The 14506-nt window shown below is 39.6% G+C and overlaps 1 protein-coding gene across 3 annotated transcripts in view; it reads left to right on the forward strand.

Moving 5' to 3' along the window:
* Window positions 1-14506, forward strand: part of KIF6 (kinesin family member 6) — a 388869-nt gene that overhangs the window by 136184 nt on the left and 238179 nt on the right. For all 3 annotated transcript variants that reach the window (XM_070456501.1, XM_070456503.1, XM_070456504.1), the window contains exon 7: window positions 9109-9315. In XM_070456501.1, the coding sequence (XP_070312602.1) occupies window positions 9109-9315 (207 nt within the window). The remainder of the gene's footprint in view (window positions 1-9108; window positions 9316-14506) is intronic.

The raw sequence follows: 14506 nt of genomic DNA on the forward strand, positions 1-14506 counted from the left end.
AGTGCCAGTAAATGGCTTGAAGGACTGGCAGAGAAGAAGCTTTAGCCTTCAATACAGAGGTGTGGTGTTTCTTCAATTTAAAGCTATGTTTTGTAAAGCTACAAAAGCAGATTCAAATACCACTCCATAAGTACATTGCTACTCCAGGTCCCTTTTAGATACACAATTTGAAGCCACCATTGTCTGACAAGGTCATTTTTGAGTCATCTTTTATATTTTGAAGAGCTTCCAGGTAGCTCGGCTGGTAAAGAATCTGCCTGCAATGCAGGAGACCCCAGTTTGATTCCTGGGTTGGGAAGATCCTCTGGAGAAGGAATAGGTTACCCACTCCAGTATTCTGGCCTGGAGAATTCCATGGAAGATCCACTGGAGAAGGGATAGGCTACCCACTCCAGTATTCTTGGGCTTCCCTTGTGGCTCAGCTAGTAAAGAATCTGCCTGCAATGCGGGAGACCTGGGTTTGATCCCTGGTTTGGGAAGATCCCCTGGAGAAGGGAAGGGCTACCCACTCCAGTATTCTGGCCTGGAGAATTTCATGGATTGTATAGTCCATGGGGTCGCCAAGAGTCAGACACGACTGAGCAACTTTCATTTTGGGCCTTCCTTGTGGCTCAGCTGGTAAAGAATCCACCTGCAAAGCGGGAGACCTGGGTTCGATCCCTGGGTTGGGAAACCCCCTGGAGAAGGGAAAGGCTACCCACTCCAATATTCTGGCCTGGAGAATTCCACAGACTCTATAGTCCATGGAGTCACGAAGAGTCAGACATGACTGAGTGACTTTCACTTTCACTTTTCACTACAATCCAAACCACTCTCTACACTGCATGAAATGGGTTAACCACCAAACATTTGGTTGTAGCCTGGTGTATTCCACCATCATTCCTTACTACCCTATAGCAAACTGTCCATTACAATGTCATAATTTTTAAAGTGATAGACATTTAAAAATCCATTTAGAACAATGGATTTTTCCAGAGTTTGGATATTAGTTATCTTCTACTATATGCACACATGTTTAAATGGCCTTTCTGAACACAGTGGTTAATGCCAGTTAGGAATTTGTTGTTATTTTTCAGTCATTCGTGTCCAACTCTGCAGCCCCATGAACTGCAGCACTCCAGGCTTCTCTGTCCTTCACTATCTTCCTGAGTTTTCTCATACCCAGTCCATTGATTTGGTGATGCCATCCAACCATCTCACCCACGGTTGCCCCCTTCTCCTTTTGCCCTCAATCTTTCCCAGCATCAGGGTCTTTTCCAGTGAGTTGGCTCTTCACATCAGGTGGCCAAACTATTGGAACTTCAGCTTCAGCATCAGTCCTTCTAATGAATATTCAGGACTGATTTCCTTTAGAATTGACTGGTTTGATCTCTTTGCTGTCCAGGGGACTCTCAAGAGTCTTCTCCAGCACCACAGTTTGAAAGCGTCAGTTCTTTGGCACGCAGTTAGGAATAGTGCAAGGAATTCGTGAAGATAAATGAATTTTGAATAGGCTTATTTGGAGAGTAGGAGAAGAGCCTACTTTTCCAGTAAGACCTACTGGCCAGTACTTGACCATCAAGAGGACAATCTGGGGAGGAGAAAGGGTAGTTGAACATGTTCAGGCTAGTGGTTAATCAGAGCTCTGAAATCAGGCACAGAGAGTAATTGAAGTCCAAGAAAGATTTAGAGATTTAAGTCAGTCTTTCTGTACAAAGAATTCTAATTTTTAGACTCAAATTGTATTTCATGGATTTAAAGACTTTGCGTATAGAGTTCTGAAATTATCAAGCATGCCATAGAGATTCCGGAAAACTAGAAATTAACAAGAGCCAACAATTTAACAGACATTTTTGAATACTATTGTGTATTGCTATGCGAGGGTTGCAGTGATGCATCAGACCTAGTCCCTGCCTTCAAGGAGCTCAGAGTCTAGGTGGGAGGAGGTGGGAAGTGAGAGCATCCATAGAACCTTTCAGATAGGCCTTCCCTGAGAAGTAGGCTTCTGTTAAGTTGGAGGAAACTAACTTTCATCAGCCACAGACTACCAATATGATGAATCTATAAGGGACTGGTGAGCCTGGGTTTTAGACTTTTACTCTATAAAAGAAAGTTATTTATTCTCAACCCTCTGAAAAGGGAAACATTTGGCAAATGACAGATTAAAACATTTTTGATACCAAAGCCTCAAAAAGAATCTTAAAAAAAAAAAGGAATATTAAATGATGGTCAATAACAAGTTAGAAAAAAGTTAGCACTGATTCACCTTAATTTCATTCACTTTTATGATAGGGTTATAAAAATTCATAGGTCAAGTAAATTCAGTTTATTTAATAAAGTCTCTCAAAATATCCTTGGGGATATAAAGAGAAATTGAAGATATTTGAAAGTACTTGGATTGAAGCCAATTAGAAAATACCCGTGCGTGAAGTAGAAAGCAAAGGTGTCTTCATGGAATGGTATTGTTCTGCCCTACTCCATGTCCTTCAAAATTGTTTGGGTGAAGAGATATGAGATAGTTTCATTTGTAGATAGCACAAAATTGCAAAACAATAAAAATCCAGAATTACCTCAACAGATAGTCATGCTGGGATAAAAACTAATCAAATGCAGTCATCAAACAATAAGTATGTGTGTTTCCCAAAGAAATTCCATAGCACAGGTAAAAGGCTGGAGCAAATATGATTTATCACTCTGTGTGCTATTTATTGGCAACACTAGATTTAGATTGTTCAGATTCCAGTTTTCTCTGCTGTGGTTAGGCTATGTTTGAAAGAATGTACTCAATTCAGAGTGTCAGAGAGCCATATTTTAAAGAGTTTGATAAACAGTCGTGTAAGGCACAGCAGAAGAAACTGGAGCTACTAGTCTTAGAGAGCGTGTCAGTTTAATTGAGTGATTTAAGTGGGATTGTTATAGTCAGATATGTGCTTTTAAAGTATTACTCTGACTGCAAGATAGGGAACAGTTGGAGGAGACAAGAGTAAATTTGGGCGTGGGGAACTAGTAAGGAAAGAATGTAGTAACCCAGGTGAGAGGTAAAAGTTATTTGGAGAAGGAAAGAAGAGGATGGAGGTAAATGCCACAGAATGGATTAGACACAGCATGTGGGAAAGTGATGAGGTTGTTTGGGGTAACATTAAGTTCAAGATGCTGGTAAGGCATTTTAATGACAATTATCAGTCCAGCTCTTGGACATTCTGTCCTGGGGTACAGAGAAATTGTGGTTGGAAATGAGGACATGAGAGTCATCTGAACAGTAAACATCAATAGTGAGACATCTTTATGACCTTTTACAGTTCATGGACCATTTCAACACTTCAATCGGTAATTAGTATAACTCTCTGCAACAAAGCGAGTTTTATTATGGCATTTCAAAGGCATGAAAACCAAAATTACTTTATGTAAATTTGCTTAAGATTTCAACACTAGTAAGTGATGGAACCTGGGCTTAAAGAAACTGGGTCACCCAATTCCAAGTTCTAAGATTTGGGTGTGTGACAGTACCAATCCAATGAGAGTCCGTTGGACAGCAATGAGATCAAAGCAGTCAATATTAAAGGAAATCAACCCTGAATATTCATTGGAAGAACTGATGCTGAAACTGAAGCTCCAATATTTTGGCCACCTGATGTGAAGAGCCAAATTGTTGGAAAAGACCTGATGCTGGAAAGATTGAAGGCAGAAGGGGACGATAAAGGACGAAATGGTTGGATGGCATCACCAGCTCAATGGACATGAGTCTGAGCAAGCTCTGGGTGATGCTGAAGAACAGGGAAGCCTGGCGTGCTGCAGTCCATGGGGTTGCAACCAATCCAATGAGAATCAGAGCTATGGAAGAGTTACCCAAGGGGAAGAAATATGGAGACCACAGATGGCTTCAGACAAGGCTGTTTTTACAGACTGGAGAGAAGAGAGCCCAATAAAAGAAAAGGAGGCTGAGCAAGCAGTTCGAGGGTGAGAGAGAGCGCACCAGGATGGTCTTTGGCTCTAGAAACCTGGGAACAGAAGAAGGGTGGAGAGTTTCCACAATGCAGAAATGGTTAGCATTCTTGGGTTTTACCTAAATGATCAGGATGCTCAGTGCTGAAAACAGATCACTTTCTATCCCGCACATTTAGCTTTTTTTTTCATTGTCCACTCTCATTTCACACATTTTTTCAGTAGCTCCTGAACTGTATTATAAACGCCTTGAGGGCAAGGTCCAGGCCTTCTTTTCCTTCTTGTCTCTGTACTGCCTAAATGGGGCTGTATACACAGACTGATATAAAATGTGAAAGCTCTCTGCGTGCAGATGATTAATCATCACTAGAATTTTTCCAAAGGCACTGTCTCTAGTGCCAAGAGCACATTTGTTTAAAATGTGCACTTAAATTTGAATGAATCTGCCTAAATAGTGCCATCTGTTCTTAGGCAGTTTCAGAAAGGTTTTAGTACAGTTTTACCTTTAAAAGGACAAATGCAAGGGCATGCCTATGAGACATAAAGACGTCCTTAAGTAAACACAGAGCAGGCGCTGGCACATTCAATCACACTTAAGCAGCTACACATTAAGAATGTTTTCTGAGGTTTAAGAAAATTTTAGCTAAGAGGACACCAACTACTACTTCATGCAGAAAATATTTATGAGAAGTTACAAAATTGTAGGCATGGACTCCTACACATATTACTGCATTTTAATTACAGACTACAGAAATACAATTTAATTTGCTGTACCCTTTGAAATGGGTTGACTCTTCCACTCTTTGCTAATGGCCTGCATTTTACAGTGATTTCAGTGCCTCAATTTACAAGCTGAAGACAGCTGTTGGGGATAGTCTCTATGTTAGTCATTTCTATCGATTGTCATTTGACTTTTGTTACAGTGCTGTAGGATTTATTGTTGTGTGAATATAACAGTGAAATGAAACCCATGTTTAAGTTCTGCAAATAACTTACAGTCACTTCCAAAACACCTCAACTTAGGTTCTAAATTTGAGTTTGCGGTTTTACATGCACGGTTATTTGCTGATCCACTTTAGCATGCAAAATCACACACTGGCTAGGTTTGGGTATAGTTATTGTGGCAACGAGTAATGGGTCAAATTTTCAGCCTATTTAATTCACTAGCTACATCATCATCACCAAAAGTATGCCAGTATCTGGACATCTGTATATTTTGCTGTGTATGTGCCAAGTCGTTTCAGTCACGTCCGACTCTTTGTGACCCCATGGACTGTAGCCCGCCAGGCTCCTCTGTCCATGGAATTCTCCAGGCAAGAATACTGGAGTGGGTTGCCATGCCCTTCTCCAGGGGACCTTCCTGACCCAGGGATCAAACCCGCATCTCCTATGTCTCTGAATTGGCAGGAGTGTTCTTTACCACTAGCGCCACCTGGGAAGCCCCTGTAGGCGGATTCTTTACCAGCTGAGCTACCAGCAAAGCCCATGTATTTTGCTAGTTGGTATAAATCTACAATGGTCTATATCAAGACTGTATATTTATAGAAAGAATAGCATCCACATATGTTACCCTATCTGAATACATGTGTATCCATATAGAAATTCTTTTGTTAAATCCCATTTTGCAAAGGTGGAGATCTGAATGGCTTTATGCATATGAACGTTCCTTTGGAATATTTTTAACTACTTTTTATTTTAGATATTTTTAGATGTCTGATATTCATTTACTTCTGATAATTTTTAAATAAAAGAAATAGGATATTTCAGATAATGGTGAAGTCATCTCTCACAAAGGCAACTACTATCATTAATTTGCTATATCCTCTCAGTCCATTTTTTAAATTTTAATGACCTAGGTTATGGCACCATGAGCTAATGTTTTTAAGTAATATTGCCTTATTAATTATCTAAGTTTTATCATAGTATTTTTATCACTAACCTTCCATTTTCCCTCAACATTCTGTTTTAGAAATCAATGTCAACCTACACAAAAGTTGTTGCATTTTACTGTTCTGTAGTTTGAATTAGTCTAGTTTATTCATCTTTCCACCGCAAGATGTCCATTTAGGTTGTACACCTTGCAACAACTTCTTGCTGCCCTAAGCAGTGCTGCAGTGTCATTTGACTTTTGTCTCTGCCTCTGTCTCTCTCCCCTATAATGTCCCTGGCCCAGGTTTCCCTTTTGGAAATATTCCTAGTGAAGTGAAATGAAGTGTTAACTGCTCGGTCATGTCCAACTCTTTGCCACCCATAGACTGTAGCAGACCAGGCTCTTCTGTCCATGGTATTCTCCAAGCCAGAATACAGGATTGGGTTGCCATTTCCTTCTCCAGGGGATCTTCCTGACCCAGGGATTGAACCTGGGTCTCCAGCATTGCAGGCAGATTCTTAACCATCCGAGCCACCAGTAGTCAGTCTATTATTGCTGGCTTGTGGGTCATAGCGAATTCCTCAAAAAAAAAAAAAAGATTTTTAATTTGCAGTCCCACCATCTGTATGTATTATTTCAACTTTCATTATCTTTACAAATACTTGTTTTGTTAGACTTTATTTCTTACATTTTTTCTGGTCTGATAGAGGTGGATGAATAGTTAATTGTTAGATTTTAATTACTTGTCTTGAGTATTTGTAAGCCTGAGCATTTTTTTCAAAGACATGTTGACCATATTCAGGTTTCCTCCTTATAGGATACATATTCATATCCTTTGCTCATTTTTTTCTGAGTTGTTTGTCTTTCTTTTATTGCTTTGTGGGGGTTCTGTATTTCAAATGCTAATCTTTTGTCAGCCGCATATACTGCTAATATCACCGCCCAGTCTTTTAACTTCATGGTAGATATCATGGCTTCCCAAGTGGCTCAGTGGTAAAGAATCCACCTGCTAGTGCAGGAGTCATTGGTTCGATCCCTGGGTTGGAAAGATCCCTGAAAAAGGAAATGGCAATGCATGTAAATCCATGGCTGATTCATGTTAATGTATGGCAAAAACCACTACAATATTGTAAAGTAATTAGCCTCCAACTAATAAAAATAAATGGAAAAAAAAATAAAACCAGAAAAAAAAAAAAAAGGAAATGGCAACCCCCTCCAGGATTCTTGCCTGGGAAATCCCATGGACAGAGGAGCCTGGCGAGCTGCAGTCCATGGAGTCGCAAAAAGTCAGACACAACTAAGCTACCAAACAGCAGCAGCAGCAGATGTCATCACACAGAAGTTCTTTAATTTTGGATTATTTGATCAAGTATTTCAAATCCATTCATTTTTGTGTTTTATGTTTTTTCATAGATTATCTGTTACTACCTTGGGTTGATTACAATATGCTGCTGTATTTTATTAAGGTTAAAGTTGTGTTATTTCATTCAAAAAAGCAACAACCAGACTTGTGGACATCTCCTGATAAAGAGATGCACCACCACTGGTAGCCTTGTTAAAGGGATAGGACGTAAGTCTGGTCAAGCCCTCGACCCAGCTGCTGATACCCAAGAAATAGAGCTGACAGGACGTTGAACTCTCCCATGAGAACGTAGGCAGTCCAGGCCGAGAAACTTTGGTCAAGTGGCTCAAGTTCTTCAGCAGATACTTTGTAAAGAAAACAAAGGGCTGGAAAGGGAATCAAGCTGGATGGAATGAGAATCAAACACTTATCAAGCTAAAAACCTAAGGACAAAACTAAAACTATAGTATCTAAGGATGCATACTTAAGTAATAAAACCCAAAGAAATCTAAGGAAGGGATTACAACAGAGTCAGGAAGAAAGTGTTTATTTTGGGGAGAGGATTAGGATGGATCTTCTGGGGTGCCTGGCAGAATTGTTTTTTGACCTAAGAGCTAGTTAGTAGGCTGTTTCCTTTGTATAATAAATCACTTCGCTAAACTAAAAGAAAAAAAAGAAGTTGTGTTATTTTGCACATAAATCTTTATACATTCTGGAATTTATTTATGTGTATAGTGTGAGAAAGCAATCTAAATTTACATTTTCAAGACGGATAGCCCATTATTCCAACCGTTATTCCAACACCATTTGTTAATAAGTCCATCCTTCCTCCTCTGTGCTATGATGTCACCCATGCCTTATGCAGAGTTTCTTAAATGAGCATAGCATGTTTCATTGACCTAGTTATCTGCTCCTGCAGCAGTACCACACTGTTTTAATTACTCTAGTATTATGATTATCCCTGGATATATAGCAAGACAAGACCCTTTTCCTTATTATTCTTTCACGGAATTGGTTTTATTTTCAATATTTGCTCTCCCATCTCATTTTTAGAATTAATTTGTTTTGCGCTGTAAACAAAATCAACAGCATTTGTATTTCAATTGCATTGAATATATTTCTTAATAGAGAGAGATTAATACAGAGATTAATTTTGGATTTTCCCATCCATGAAATGGTATATTAATATCTGGCACCTCAATTTTTCAAGTTTCCATTTTGTATTCTTTAATATTATTTTATCATTTTCCTTGTAAATTACATATCTTTTATAAGATTAATGTCTTATTATCTCATCATCTTTGTTGCCATTATGAATAATGTATTTCCTGATTAATTATTGCTGGATTACTAGAACTTTACTGATTTCTCATATTTATCTTTCATCCAACAACTGTGCTCATTTTTTTAGTCCATAACAGTTTATTTGTAGATGTTCTTGCATTCTCTATGTAAACCACAATATTTTCTGTGTATAAGACACTTTAATTTATTTTCTATTACTATGCCTCATATCTTTTTCTTGTTTATTTTTTTGACTGGGAGCCCCAGTTCAGTGTTGGGTAGTAGCAGTGATGTTAGGTATCCTTGCCCGTAGATTGTGTTTACAATTGTGTAATGAACTCTCAATGCACCCATTCTCAGCTCTTTTCTTATGAAATTCACATTGAACATTTTCAGTATGGCTAGCCAAAGTTAAATATGGACTGTGGTCATGTAATTAGGTAAACTTATTGTATTGTTTAAGAAGACCCAAGCTTTGCCTCATTCAAACTCTCACTCTCTGAATGAACCTACCCATATCTGTTATCAGGAGTAATTCATATCAAGGATCTCCGCTGCAAGCATCTTTACTCCATTTGAAAGTGTTCACTTCACAGGAAATGTCTTATCAGTGGAAATATAAATTTAAATCTGTTGGTAGTCTTCCAAAATTCTCATTGTTCATTTTTGTTTTACAACTTATTTATTATAGACTCCTATGAACCAAGCTTCAACCCGTTCTCACTGCATTTTCACCATTCACCTGTCAAGCAAGGAACCAGGATCTGCAACCGTGAGACATGCCAAGCTGCATTTGGTGGACCTGGCTGGTTCAGAGCGGGTTGCCAAGACTGGAGTCGGAGGCCAGCTTCTCACAGAGGCCAAGTATATCAACTTGTCCCTTCATTACTTAGAACAGGTAAACAGGCGGGGTAGGATGACATATACCTACCATTTTAATAAATTTTATTTATTTTTAATTGGAGGATAATTGCTTTACAATATTGTATTGGTTTCTGCCATCACCATGAGTCAACCATAGATATACATATGTCCCCTTCCTCTTGAACCTCCCTCCTTTTGATGATGTACATAGCATCAGGCATTCTACTAGCATTTTTGCCCTGTTTTGTGTCCCAAAACAAAACATATATGATGTAAAATTATATTATATTGTGGCAAAATATATATAATGTAACATTTACCACTGTACTAATTTTTAAGTATACAATTTAGTGACAGCAAGTACATTGAAAATGTTGTACAGTCATCACCACCGTCCATTTCCAGAAGTCTCATAATCCCAAACAGAAACTCTGTACCCATTAAACAGTAACTCCCATCTCTTTATACTCCCAGCCCCCATCGTGCCTATTCTACTTTCTGCTGCTATGAATTTGCCTATTCTATATACTCCTGTAAGTTGAGTTATACAATGTTTGTCCTTTCGTGTCTGATTTCTTTCACTTAGCATAATTGCAAGATCCATCCATGTTTTTGCATGTATTGGACTGTCCTTCCTTTTTTAAAGTAGTTATTGACTTACTTGGCTGCATTGGGTCTTAGCTGTGGCATGTGGGCTCTTCACTGTGTCATGTGGGCTCTTCACTGTGTCACGTGGACTCTTTCATTGAAGTGCGTGGACCCTCTAGTTGTGGCCCAGAGGCTCGCTAGCTGCAGCACAGGCTCCAGAGCACTCCAGCTTCAGTAGTTGAGGCACCCAGGCCTAGTTGCTTCATGGCATGTGGGATTTAATTCCCCAACCAGGGATCGATCCTCATCCTCTACATTGAAAGTATGGAAGTGTAGATATTGTTGTTGTTCAGTCTCTAAGTCATGTCTGACTCTGCATTCCCATAGACTGCAGCATGCCAGTCTTCCCTGTCCTTCAGTATCTCCCAGAGTTTGCTCAAACTCATGTCCATTGAATCAGTGATGCTATCCAATTGTCTCATCATCTGTCACCCCCTTCCTGCCCTCAATCTTTCCCAGCATCAAGGTCTTTTCCAATGAGTCAGCTCTTCCCATCAGGTAGCCAAAGTTTTGGAGCTTCATCTTCAGCATCAACCCTTCCAATGAATATTCACAGTTGATTTCCTTTAGGATTGACTGCTTTGATCTCCTTGCAGTCCAAGGGACTCTCAAGAGTCTTCTCCAACACCACGGTTCAAAAGCATCACTTCTTTGGCACTCAGTCTTCTTTATGGTCCAACTCTCACATCCATACATGACTACTGGATAAACCGTAGGTTTGACTATACAAACTTTTGTTGGCAAAGTGATGTCTCTGCTTTTTAATATGCTATCTAGGTTTGTCATAGCTTTCCTTCCAAGGAGCAAGCATCATTTAGTTTCATGGCTGCAGTCACCATGGGACCATTTCATGGCAAATAGATGTCATGGTCTTAGTTTTTTGAACTAAGTTGAGTTTTAAGCCAGCTTTTTTACTCTCCTCTTTCATGCTTATCAAGAGACTCTTTACTTCCTCTTCACTTTCTGCCATTAGAGTGGTATTATTTGCATATCTGAGGTTGTTGATATTTATCCCAGGAATCTTGATTCCAGCTTGTGATTCATCTAGCCTGGCATTTCCCATAATCTACTCTGCATATAAATTAAATAAGCAGGATAACAGAGCATCATTTCCACTTTGCCCCAGATGCTTCATTCTTCCTGGAGCTATTTCTCTGCTCTTCCCCAGTAGCATATTAGACACCTACGGACCTGGGGCTCATCTTCTGGTGTCATATCTTTTTGCCTTTTCATACTGTTCATGGGATTTTTGAAGCAAGAATACTGGAGTGAGTTGCCATTCCTTCCTGTGGACCACGTTTTGTCAGAACTCTCCATTGTGACCTGTCTGTCTTGGATGGCCCTGCCTGGCGTGGCTCATAGTTTCATTGAGTTGCACAAGCCCCTTCACCACAACAAGGCCATGATCCATGAAGGGGGAAATGTAGATATATATATATATATATATATCATATTTTGTTGATGAACATGACTTCTTTCTTCCTTTTTGCTCTAGTGAATAATGCTGCTATCAACATTGGGATAGCTACTATAATTCTGTATAAACCATTTCATTTAAACCTCAGAACGGTTGTGCACTGGATGTATTACTTATTACCCCCATCTTACATTTTTTATAACTCAGGTCCTCCCTAGGCCTTCAAAAGATCATGTAGCTAGTGGTGAGATAAGGATTTGAACCTTGAATCGCTTGACTCCAAAGCCTATGCTTTTTTTTTTTACTTTGCTTATTGTTTTTATTGTAAAATTAGTAGTGGGTATGATGAATGTAAGAAACTCCCTCCATGGCTTGTTTGTTTCGGGCTGGTAGATTAGCTGTGAGGCCATAATGTGGAGACGACTAGTATCTTTTCCACTTGTGGTGACTTCATCTGGTGGTGATTCTGACCCCGCAACTGCTCTGTTTATCTAGCTTCCCTCCCTGTCCCCGCTCCAGGTTTACTACAGTCCGTCCTAGTGCATGCTCAATTTTTAATTTCTGAGTTTTATTTCAAGGACAAAGAAAGCTCATCTGAATTTTGCTAAATAAATCTTCCAGGAAAAAAATTCTCTCTGAAAGGAGCGAATTGAATTAAATTTCTTAAGTTCCTTTCAGCTCTGTGAGTAGAAACACTGTGAGTTGAATGTTAAAGATGGCAACTAATTCCAAGAATAAAAAAGGAGAAACATGATCAAAAGCTAGAGTGGAGAAATACAGAGAGCATTGGCAAGGCAGAATGATTTGTTGATGAATGTTGGAGACTGAAAGATTTGAGAAAAAAAATACTTTTTTTAAAGCTGCCTAATGAACCCTTTTGAGAATGATGTTGTCCTGATGTTAAATGCTTTCTAATGGTCAAGTTGGCTGAGAAAGCAGTTTGAAAGAAACCTAAGGGAACTCTCTGTGAACAAGGCACACACAATTAGGCTCTGACTAAATGAATCCCAGTGATGCAGTGCCCAGAGATTAAGGCCTGCATGTTATTCAGATAGTGTTTCTGACAATAGTCAGCATTCCTGAACTCTGTCTTGCTCAACTATTACATACTTATTTTACTTAACAGATCTTTTTACTTTACAGGATGTTTATATAACATTGATATGAAAACATAATGAACTGTATTCAAAAGTGCTTTCTTTCAAAATATACCTACTTGTTTCAGATGTTAGCACTGTCCTTTAACTCCCATTAGGTCTGTCCATTTGTGTGAAATTGTATTTATATTTGCTAGTTGAACCAAAATTTTCCCCAATTATAATCACTCAAGAAAAACATTCTGCTCCTAATCCTTTCTTTTTTCTTCATTCTATACAACCTTTGCAAGCTGTTACTTGTTACTAAAACTCTTCCTCTCCCTACCTTTCTTCACTTCAAAATTCTTATCCCATCAGCCTCATGTAAGTAGTCATGGTGGCATTTGATTTTCTGTGTAGCTAGTTTATTTAACAGATATTTATACGGAGCAATAATGTGCCGAGGACTGCACTAGGTCCTGGAGCACAATGCTGAACAAAATTGGAAAAGGTCCTCACCCTGAAGGCCTCACGGTCCAGTGGAGGGGGACACACTTTGAATAAGTCATCTGAATAAGGATACTTATTATAAGAATAAACCTGACTATAATCCTGATGGGAACCTGAAGAGCAAGTCCAAGGGGCAAGAAGAGCTTGTCATGGGGGACTGGACTCAGACTGAGAGGGGAGGGTTAACGTAAGTTCTCTTGGGGCTGATGCAAAGCAGAGATCTGAGGAATGAGTCGGAGTGAGCCCAGCCAGGAGGTGGGGTCAGGGCATGTCAGACAGTGAGATCTGGGAGCCTGTTGGCCCTTAGCTCCTGCCGGGGGATTAGTTCACCCAGGGTCCCAGTGACATTCACATGTCATTGACTTTCAGCTCCCCAAATGTAACTTATCTGTTTCATAGACACCGGCTGAATTGCTGCAGCCATTAGCTGTTTACACTGATGTGCAAGTATGTTCATGGGAGTCATGGCATAAAATAATGGAGAGAGGGAGAGAAAGAACAGATCAGCATGTGAGGAAAGAGCATAAATATGGAAAAATGCAGAATATGCACATGGTTATGTGGGGTTGAGTAAACCTAGGAGCTGCTGCCATAGAGGTTGTAAGAGGACAGTAGACAAATATTGGAATTTTACACAGACAGACAAGTGAGAGTCTACCAGAGAATACCTGGGAATGAGAGTGGTAAAAAGAAAGAGCAGATACTGTTGATGAAATAACAGAATTCAAGGACTTTTATAAAGAAAGTTTCCTTATGAAGGACTTAATTATGAGGCTATGAGACTGGAAGTATAACACAATTTAGTTTAATCAGCTTCATTCATTCATTCAGAAAATTGTGATTGAGTGTCCACTGGGTGCTACCAGTTACGTTAGGCAATGGGGCTTGACTTATGATTGAAAAATAGTCTGTGCTACCATGTCATTCAGTCAAAGAGCCAAGCATATAAACAAGAGCTTACAGTGCAGCAAGCTGAATGCTATCACAGAAACTCATGTAGAGATTGGTGACTAATTACATCCTTTCTGTCTCAGTTTCAATATATAAGATGGAGATAGACTAGGAAAAGACAGTTTGATAACCATTCTTACATGAATTAACCCACACTGGGTATAGAAATTCCATGTGATTGTGACTGCCCCCTGGACATTACTGCAAGACCTTACACCTGCTCGCAGGGCACAGTCGTTCTGAGTTGGATGTACCTCATTATGCTCAAAAGTAAGTAAATTTCTGAGTACCTGAGTACTGTTGGTTTTGGAGTTTTCCTTGTGTATGTAGTACTTTTTCCAAAAAGTCTCCTTGAAAACATTTTAAACCACAATAACAGGGTGCATCTTGGCCCTAGAAATCGAGCCCTTGGAGAAAAAGGAAGGAGCCGTGCATACTTGTTCCAACCAGAAGCCTCACCGAGCACTCCTCGGGTGACCCTGGGTCTCTCTCAGGCCAAACATCAAGTGAGAAACCACTGGGAACAGAGTGTTTGCTCTGCACTCCCACAGAAGTCAGAATCTGGGTCACCCCTGCCAGTTAGCCAGCAGGAGTGGGGCTTTTTCAGAGTGTCGCTTTCCAGT

Source organism: Odocoileus virginianus, chromosome 27 (assembly GCF_023699985.2).
Source record: "Odocoileus virginianus isolate 20LAN1187 ecotype Illinois chromosome 27, Ovbor_1.2, whole genome shotgun sequence".
Lineage (NCBI taxonomy): Eukaryota > Metazoa > Chordata > Mammalia > Artiodactyla > Cervidae > Odocoileus > Odocoileus virginianus.